This window comes from Lepisosteus oculatus, chromosome 1 (genome assembly GCF_040954835.1).
Source record: "Lepisosteus oculatus isolate fLepOcu1 chromosome 1, fLepOcu1.hap2, whole genome shotgun sequence".
NCBI classification, from domain to species: domain Eukaryota; kingdom Metazoa; phylum Chordata; class Actinopteri; order Semionotiformes; family Lepisosteidae; genus Lepisosteus; species Lepisosteus oculatus.
Window position 1 is genome coordinate 67,320,027 of NC_090696.1, and position 10,251 is coordinate 67,330,277.

At 43.4% G+C, this 10,251-nt stretch overlaps 1 protein-coding gene across 2 annotated transcripts in view; it reads left to right on the forward strand.

Annotated features, from left to right (window-relative positions):
- Nucleotides 1-8,961, forward strand: part of LOC102695458 (FERM and PDZ domain-containing protein 1) — a 56,344-nt gene extending 47,383 nt beyond the window's left edge. For both annotated transcript variants that reach the window (XM_015345946.2, XM_015345947.2), the window contains 5 exons: nucleotides 49-144; nucleotides 709-891; nucleotides 3,552-3,696; nucleotides 4,783-5,601; nucleotides 6,058-8,961. In XM_015345946.2, coding sequence (XP_015201432.2) covers nucleotides 49-144; nucleotides 709-891; nucleotides 3,552-3,696; nucleotides 4,783-5,601; nucleotides 6,058-8,225 — 3,411 coding nt within the window. In that variant the 3' untranslated portion in view covers nucleotides 8,226-8,961. The remainder of the gene's footprint in view (nucleotides 1-48; nucleotides 145-708; nucleotides 892-3,551; nucleotides 3,697-4,782; nucleotides 5,602-6,057) is intronic.
- Nucleotides 8,962-10,251: the final 1,290 nt, after the last annotated feature.

The window sequence follows — 10,251 nt, forward strand, 5'->3', positions numbered from 1 at the left end:
AGAATGTTTTGTTTTTTGTTTTTTGTCCATGTTTTTTTTCATCTTCAGCAACTCATTTCAGCTGTGCAGGCAAGATTGAGTTACTTGAAAATCCTAGGCGAGCTCAAATCATATGGAGGAAAAGCCTTCAGTGCCACTATGATGGTGAGTGAGTAAAAATACCGACAAAGCTTAAATATTTTTAATTGATGAATAGAATGTAATTTTATATGAAGTGTAAGGCAACTTAACTTTTTATAAAACAAGTAGATGTTTCTTAAGGCCGTGGTAGAAATGTTCTTAAATGTCTAGACCTATGTATAAAATAGAAAGATCACCCTGAAAATTACGGATCTTTTAGTATCAGATGGAGAACCAGGACAAAGAATGTGGTGTTTTCCTTTTGAGACATCCTCTGTTGTCTGTTTTGTAGAATTACATTCTCAAGTTTGTAGAATCATTGGATCTTCATAAAAAATTCAGTTTCATACTGCAAACAGAAAATGTCACACTAGTTTTCACACTAGAAAGCAGTGAGCAACTTGCTTGATTTAAGTTTTCATTCAGCGGCAGTTATGCAAATCACACTGGACCCAGGTATACACAAGTGATCTGGTGAAGTTAGAGAGCACACCCACTTTATATTTTTCTTGCAGTTCTCTTGTCTTTTTTTAAAAATCACATCAAAGAATCAGCACGAGAGGCACCCAGTGTCACTTTTTTGTCCAGCTGCAGGACAGAGAATCTGTGGTCACACTGCTAGTTGGTGCCAAATACGGTATCAGCCAAATCGTCAACCACAAGTTGAACATCACGACCACCCTGACAGAGTTCCTCAACATCAGCCGCGTGGAGTTGATCCCAGAGTCGGAGAAGGTTAGCCTGGTGAAAATTTACCTTCAGGACATAAAGGTACTGTCACCTCAGGGTTTCTTCCACGTGTTCACCCTTACTTGAAGTTGCACAGGCAAAAATAAGGATGAAAAATATGGGAAGCTATTGAAGCCATCCTAAAGTTGTGTAGGAGGGCAGTAGGTCCAGACAAGATGGCAGATTGTGGCCCGACTACATTTCCCAATAGTCTGTGCTATTGGTCAGGTAACTGAGATTGGTTGGCTGACATTTTAAAACCAAATGCAGAGGCTTCCCAATGATCTGTGTCTGGGAACAGAGAAGACCGTCTGACATGCTCAAGAGCCAAAGAAAATTCAGTAAGAAGACTACGAAGAATAAGGCAAGGGACCTTTTGGTATAGTATATAGAACTGTGCATGGAGATGTTTCATGCCAGTAAGCAGCTTAACTGCATAGCTCTGTTTAGCTGGGGAACTGAGGACATTCAGTGAAGTAAAGGCTCAAGAGGTATTATTTCATGGTTCATAAATCTCACCTCACTGTAAATAAAAGGGATTGATTTCACCTTTATTGTAGTCTCTGTGTGCTTCTGAAGACCCGTCTAGCGAAAGGATCTTATTACCCCTGAATAATACAAAAATAATCAAAGTTAAATACATAGTCTGGATATTATTAACAAAATTAATTAATTCATGTTAATAAAATAGTTACACATCTGCCACTGGTAGCTGAAAATAAAAAATAAGGTACACAAGAATATTACCAGCTATTTCATGAAACCCAGTTTGATTATATTTACTAATATACAGCCTGGAAACATTATGAATGCACACAAAAACTGTTTTAGTGTGAACACCATTTTCCTCTTTGCAACAAACTATTGATTTACTGAATCACTTCGACTTTCTAACAAAGTAACAATCTCAGCCCTGTGAGCAGAATTAGTTTTTTTTATGCTTAGCTATAACAAGTAGTATTATCACTGTAGGGGTTTAAGAGATTGTGAATGAAAAGTATACCCTGTGTGCCGAAATGGTATTTTCTAATAAATAAAAATTTCAAATAAAAATTATCAGTGAAATGAGCTTTCTCTCCAAACCTCTAATGTCAACTGGATCTCTGAAGAAAAGTGATGTCAAAAAAGTGCTTTTGACTGTAACAACATAAACATGCTTTTTTATCTCACAAGCTGTAGCTCGGAAGCTATTTTCAATGACACGACCTACTGTAGCACTAATGAAAGCTTGTTTTCATTTTTTTGTGCAGTTTGTAGGGGACCAATTTCACGGAGCTATTGTCCCCTCGCAGTGAGGGTACTGGGGTTAACCCTTTTATAGTCCTGCCTGCATGAAGAAACACAGACCAAAAGCTCTTTACGCTGTAAAGCCACCTACAGTTTATGACTTTGGAGCCATTTGTAATCATATTTATTTTCTTTATGATACTACTTTGGGATGTAATGGGAAATTAAGCTAACTGTCAATAAAAGGACTGCTAGGCGGACAGCTAGAGATTATAGTACATCTTGTTTGTTTTTTTTTCCCTTAATTTCAGAAATTATTATACTGTATAGTGTTTCACACAGATATGCCTTTCAGTCATGCTGCCCTGCCCCTCACCCCTTTTGGAACAATGGGAAAACTCCAAAAACATAAACTCATGGAGTAGACATTTCCCTTACAGGACAAGATTTAAAGATTTAGAAAAACATAAAAACTACATGCTGTGAAAGAGACACATCCTGTTCTGTTTCAATTAGGCACTTTAAAATAAAAAGACCTTAGCGTTATTTTAGAAATGACAAATTAATAAATGCCACTCACAAAATTCAAAAGCATTGTAAATATCCGTGTTTGTATCCTACAATGCAACTTATAGTACGCGACCAACAAAGTTATTCAAATCGCTACTCAAAAATTACTTTTGTCTGGGCTCTTTTTTTATGTGTTTATTTGCTTTTAAATATGATATGATTTTAAGGCCACTGTGTATAATATATTTTTAATAATCAAAATCTAAATTCTATTTTCTAATTCCACAATTACTAATACTTCTGTGTACTGTATGTAATTTAAAATATTTTTAGTATTGTTTTATTCAACAGGGAAGAATGACAATATTAGTGTTAAGGAACAAGTAATAGGTTTATTCCATGCTTAAAAGAGAAGAAAGAAAACACAACGTTTCGGCTGTGGAGCCTTCTTCGGGTGTAAGGGTATTAATACCCTTACACCCGTATATAATATTATATAATATTAGTGTTATAAAGTATTGTGTAAACATATGTAAACATTTACTACTTTACTGATGTGTTTGACAACCACACACATCTGCAGTATTAAGGATTCACAGTGCCACCTGGCAGTTTTAAAGAGTATTTGAAAAATGATAACGCTATGACATGGTGCTGTCCAGGATACCACGGTGCGTACTGCACTATACCGACTGACACCTTGTGCATTCGAGATGGCTGCATCTGTAGTTCAGCAGAATTGCTGGCTGAACTGGTGCAGTAAAATCACACACACTGTTACCCACATCACAACTCTACCAGAAGGTTGTCCTGCTGTATTAAAGAGCAGAGACTGGGCCACACGCCACAGCTTGTTCAAGTAGCTCAGAGGCCCAGCACTTTTTTTCTATGGGAAGTGGAACCTAATATTTTGGCCAATGAGAATACAACTACCTTTCTTTGACCTTTCTTTCTGCTGCCCTCAGCCAATCACATTACTGCTGGAGTCCCATGCTGCCAAAGAGCTTGCCTGTCTCATCACTGGATACTACAAACTGTTTGTGGACTCAAGAGTTTCTGTGTTCTCATGGCCTGAAAACACCAAGACACACCGTGTCTCAGCTGAGGAAGGTAAGCATCCAAAGAAAGATTTTAAACTACAGTTTTACTGAATTTACCGCTTCAGACTCTGACCTGGCACTTGGAACTTACTTAACTTTCTCGACATAGCTAACGTTCCCATCCCAACGACACAATTGCTGCTGCCGCGGTTGACGTTTTAAAAGCTGTGTCATACTTTGAGTAGTAATTCACATGATCAATATTGGGGATATTTAATCTACAATAAAAAATAGAAGATAGTCTACACGGATCAATTTCCAAAATATTTTGCTTGAACGCAAAATTGACTCAATTTCTTTATGGAAATTGAGCTAGTTTAAGATTTCTAATAGAAAGGCAGATTGATTGTACTTTAGTTCACCACAACTGTTTTAAGTTTCAGAGTGATTAGCATCTTCTTGTGTCTACAGTAGCTTTCAGCAGATTAAGGCCAGGTTGCTGTGTAGGAAGAAGCTTTGAAAATCCCTGTTAATGTTTTTAGGAGACCCATCAGTGCTGAATACAGTTAAGACTCTTAGAAGTCAATACTTCAGGGAATTAGCAGTTATTTTGCCCTAGTCTAATATTTCACAACAAAATAAACAAAGTACTGGATTAAAAAAAGTACAGAAGTGCAGACCATTAACCAATGGTAAAGGCTCAAAATAAGGCAGTTAAATACACTAAAATAAATTATCTGTCTTTAAAAAGGTTTAACGTTAAACCTGAAATAAGTGGAATGAGAAAACGACAGTATGTTCATCCATCATACTGTGTTTTCATATTCTGTTTTTTGCCCACTATATCAATAAACAGCATTTTCTCTGTTGCCCAGTTCTGAGCGGCTTCAACCTCGCATCACGTATCTCTATAGCCCTCAAAATATCATACTTTGCTCTGAATTCATTATTTAAATCCTCAAATGCAAAATATATTGAGTAAATCTTAAATATCAGTTTATTTAAGTAATTTAAGCCCTAATGATGGACATGGTAATTGAACACCCTTCATCCTTCATGCTCCAGGGTTTGAAAACCCAGAATTAAAATTCCCCGAAAGCAAAGCAGACTTAATTCAGCAGTGTCATGTGAAAAATCCCTTTTGTGTGCATTTTAGGTTATGTGTCCAGAGGTTGCAGCGACTCAGAAGAGTCCTCTGAAATAGACTCGGCCCAAGATGTTCTGGCTGACCTGCACTTCCCAAAGGACAGTGATGAGCTGGGAACAGCAGGTCAGAGGGAGCAGACAGTGGAGGCCCACGCACAGAAGGAGGAGCCTCAGCCAGAGTATCTGAAGGGCGAGGGAGAACAATTCACCGATCGGAGCCGAAGGGACAGCGAGGAGAACACGGCCGAAAACAGCTTCTCCGAGGCCTCTGACTCCTGCCGATCGGAGAGCAGGGGCGACGCCAGGTTCAACGCCAGCTTCTCCAGTGACTCCATGGACGCCTTGGAGGAGGACGACCTTGAGGCCTGCTCATCCAGCCAGCCCCTGCTCCTGGAAGTCCATCACCCCTACCTGCTGGACGTGCCTGCGCAGCCTGGAGGGGAAGAGGGCGGCGGCAATGCCGAGAGCAGCCCTTGCATCGGCTCCCTCCAGCTGTCACGCGCGGCGGCGGACTCCCTTGTCGACCCCGCGCCGCTGCCCAGCCCCTCGGGGGCCAGCGAAGGGAGCGAGGCGGTCTTCGACTGCGTCTTCACGTTCGAGGAGGATGCCAGGCCGTACTACAACCTCTGCGCCAACGTCACCCCTGACAGCGCCCGGGACGAGCGCGTCCCTGCGTCTCCTTCTGCCTCTGCTCGGGGGGAGGATCAGCTGGGAGGCAGAGAGCAGGCGCCCATTCTTCAGCCCCCTCCCGGTTTTGGAGACACCAGTTCTGAGGATGAATTCTTCGACGCTCCAGAGAGGCTCACTCCCACCAGCGCTGTGACAGCAGGTCCGTGACACATTGCCTCCATCTGATCGTGTACTGTATACTCATCCTCCCCACTGTTCCCCGCAGGTTTTCGGAGTAATTCTCACAAGTGGGTTTTTAATGCTGCCGAATAATACTAGAATTCTTTCATTACTTCATATGTATTTTTGTTTTAAGATCTTAAAAATGTAAAATGTGTCTTACTCTTATGCTATGGATCTTATAATGACTAACTTTACTGAAAACAGATCAGGAAAAATGACATTTATTATTTTGGGCGATCTAAAACAACCTGTGTTTTTAAAATCGGCTTTTTTACGCTCAGTGTACAGATACATGTCAGACTGTTAATCACTGGTGACCGACATACCGTGATTCACTTTGTAGTCCTATGGGTTTAAACATTGGAACAAGAAGCTCTGCCGCTAAAAAGGACAAACTGCACGCTCCTCATTTTCACTTTTCCCTTCTTAACAGATAACGCTGCAGCGGGAAGCTCTTTGACACGAACATGGAGCGTGAGTGAGATTGAGGTCAACGTTGTGGAGAGGGAACAGGAACGGGAGGCTGCGCCCTTAAGCAAAAGATCCCGCAAGCGGCGTTCCTTTGTTGAAACGGACTACACCTCCCAGGTGTCCTTCCCTGGGCCTCAGGACGATGACCAGCTGTGCTGCTTCGAGAAGGAGCTACTGTCGCCTCACAGACACCCATCCCCCACTATCTCCTCCCTGCGCAACACCGAGGGGGAGCCCGCCCTCCTGGAGACAAAGACCCTCGTGGGCCGCCAGCCCCCGCCAGTGGCCCAGGGCAAGAAGCTGTCCTCAAACCTCATGGAGATGGAGCCTGACACCATGGAGACCAAATCGGTCACGGAATCCCTGATCATGGTGTCGCCCATCATGGCCATCCGCTGCAGGAGTGACCCCGAGGGCAAGGAGAGCTACAGGGCCAAGGACACTGGCTGCGACTCCAAGGGCGGGGAGAAGCCTTTGGTGCATCACATGTTCCTTGCTGAGGCCAATGGAGAGGCGAGACCCCTTGGCGTCACCTCCTGCGAGGGGCAAATCTTTGAAGATAACCGCCCAATGGAAGAAGGAAAAGGAGATGACCAAAATATAGACCCAAGAGCAGTCCCACCTGCTACAGAACAGGCTGCAGGATACAGCCCAGTTGGGAGTGGAGGGCTCACACTGGCCTTAGTAGGGTTTAGACCAATCCCACAACTGCTTTACACTCCCAGCACAGAAGATGACAATCAGCTCGAAGAAGAACCTACCAGTTTTACTGAAGAACTGTGCCAGGTGGCTCCAAGTCTGAACACTTCTGCAGCCATTAGGAAAGGCATCTCTCTGAGCCACGAATGTCTTTGGCACGTTGAGTTGGAGAGGGCAAGTGGAGAGACGGGCATCAACCCCAGAGAACTGAGCCTCGGCTTCGGCAGCGTGACCAGTGTGGTGAGCCGGCTGTCCACGTCGACTCTAAGAGGCAAAATCCAAAGACTGCCTCGTTATCTATCAAGATCTCAGGAAGCCATCAGCAACACTGTGACTCTCACTAGGGGCAGCTCTGACGCAGTGGCACAGTCAGGAATTTGTGAAAACGGACAACTGCTCAATGACTTCTTTCATGACATTGGTGAAGCTGGAGCTGTCTGCCTTGCATCCCCTCTTACAGATCTGATTCAGGCAAGAACAGAGATACACAGCCCATTTACACATATGGGGAAAATGGAGGATCAGTCAGTACAGACCCACTATAGCCAAACAGAGGAAAGCCGGGGTGACATTTTAAGACCCTGCAGTTCTCAGCAGCCTAGTCCTTGCCCAGGAAACTTGGCATCAGATTGCATCTCAGGAACCTCTGAATGCATTTCTTTGAGAAATATACCAAAGAGCCCAGTGGAAGTATGTGGGTGCCAGACAGTATATGCAAACTGCTTCAGTGGGGCAGCAAACAGCTTTGACGATGAGCTGACCGTCTATGAGTTTTCCTGCCAGACACAGGGGCCTCTGACTGTGCCTCCCTCCTCCCGGGGGTTCTGTTCCCCCGAGCTCAGCCCCCTGCTTTCTCCCTTGGATAACGAGCTCAGCGTGGACTGCTACCTGTCCGACAGCCTGGGAGACACACTGAACCAACTGAGGAACAAGAGATATGAGCCACCATGGGGCTTCTGTCTGCTTCAAGAGGACATCTCCGAGCTACTCCAGGTCCTGCAGAAGAACCCCGAGAGCCGGGGCCAGCATCACAAAGAGACCTGCGCTGTGCAGTTCTCGGAGAACAAGCAGCTCCTCTACGCCGAGTCTCGGAAGCTGATGTCCAGCTGTCAGCAAGCGATCCGGGTGGGACAGAGCCCGGAAGAGATGCTCCTGGCTGTCTCGGACAGCTTCCAGACTCTGGTCCAGCTGGCCACCGTCTGCCTCTGGTTTACAAACTGCGTCCGATGTCAGAAACGGCACGCTGAGGTCCTGGCTAGCCTGCGGGAGATTGTCGGCACCTACGCAGAGTTTGTCCGGGCTGCAGAGAAGGCCTGTGGTCGGAAAAGCTGCCAAGACCTGGCCATCAAGCTACTAGCCCGACAGTGCACAGCCCTCACCGCCAGGGTCTTCTGCCTGACCCAGCTGTTCAGGACACTGACTGCTCTCTGATCTCGCGCTGGAGCCGGTCCAGCTGGGCGGAAAGCACAGGATGGGTTTCTTTTTGTTCTGCCAGGACTACTCAGTGACTTCTGCTATAACCATGTCTGATCACACAAGATTAGGAAAAGAAAAAACAAAATAACATGTTCCTTTATTGCTCAGTCTCATTTTAGAGTTCAAATGAGATTTGCTTGGACTATATATGTATTAATTTATGTATTTATAAAAGTATTTATTTACTCTGGTGCTCCGTCGTTCCTGGAACTGCAGGATGATGGAGATGTTGACAGTCAGAAGGAGCCAAAAAGCTCTCTGCTCAGTCAACAAAAACTCCTTACTCAGCCCTCTACCTCTTCTGTCAGACTGAGTGCGCAGTGTAAAGCTGAAACAGCCAATCTGTTTCATGTGTCATGAGCCGTATGTGTGTTGGAAACAGTCCTTGAATTGAGGTGTGAGACATGAGGTGGAAGCGAATGCTCTTCCCTTTGTTCAAGTTGTAAAATAGATGAGTTCTTCTTGTTAAAAGAAGTACAAAGCTACCATCCCCCATTAAACAAAACAGTTTCCCAGTGGGAGGAAATATCCTACTTCTTTTTCTCCTTCCAATGTAGAAGATTCATTCAAGGCCCTGTCACAGACTGTACCCCACCCTTATATGATGATTCCTTCAAGGCCAAATACTTCATGAGGGAACCCCACCCCTCCTCCTAGGTAGATATTAGTAATCCCCCCCATCTGGTACATGAGTTGTCTCTGGTACATGAAGGTCTAAAAAAATATTATTATTCCTCATCAAAACAAAGCACTGGCCTGGAAGAAAGAGGTATTCCTATGAAATGTAGTAGCCATGAGGAAAAAATGTTATTTTTAAAAGGGGAATGATATCTTATCAGTAGTGTTGACACCTGCTCTCCCTTAATTCAAGCACTGTTTTCGCCACTAAACCCAGTGCTGGCCCCCTTCTTACAGATATACAGTATATCTCGATCACTGCCTAGAAGGTTTGTAGCATTGAGAAGATGAATATTGTTTTTGAAAGTATAGATGACACGAGCACGGTGGAGGTTTCACAGACAGGCTTCAGTTTTACAAATGATTTGGATTGGATGGGCCGCCCTTGTTGCGTTGTGGGATTTGGGTGTCCGTGGTTTTTTATTTTTAGCACAAGCCAAAGAACGAAGAACAGCTCACTTGTAGCACATGAAATCGATATAAGATGCAGTTTTCCTTTGCCCATGATGTCCAGTAGTTTTTTTAAAACCCTGTCAATACAGTACATGTGGAGAGGAAGAGTCCAATAAAACATGGTTAAACGCTGGAACAGCGTTTCAGCTGTCACAGCAGAGTTAACACAATTATCAAATAATAACTCCTCTATCTCTCTCCTCTTCTCTTGTAACTCAGTTCTAATCATTGTGACTAGCCTCAGGATGTTTGGTAATTTCTAAACTGAAAAATCATTATTTGGGAAACAGTGACAAAATGATGACCCATTTTTGTCATTTTTGAGGGGTACAAATAATATCCACACATCATCAAAAAAACAGCTGTGTTGTATAGTATATCTCCATCCAGTTAACCACTCAGACGTTTTGTTGTGTAGAAACATTGATTAAGGCTGAGGGAAGTTTTAAGTTGGTAGAACTGGATATTTTACTGTGGTACTTAGAAGACGCTAGGGACTTGGTAGCTGTTGCTCACTTCAGCTTAGTAAAATTAATTGCCCTTTTCTTTTATAAATATGTGTCATTTGATATCCAAAAACATATACTTCTGGTAAGACACTTTCAAATAATACTTACATTCAGTCAAGACGATAGCATTTGGCTTAGAAATCTTAAAACAGCTTGTAGTTTTGAGGTATTTTGAGGTTAAAAGAATCTTGGAGAATGTCAAGACTACAGATTCCAGTGAGCTTTTCTCTTTCATGTTAATGCTATCAGCCCTTCATCCTTCTCCCCTGATTAATCCTTTCTGGTAAAAATACACTCCTGACAAATATACTTCCATAAAAGCAGTTGTGTCTTCCAGGTCT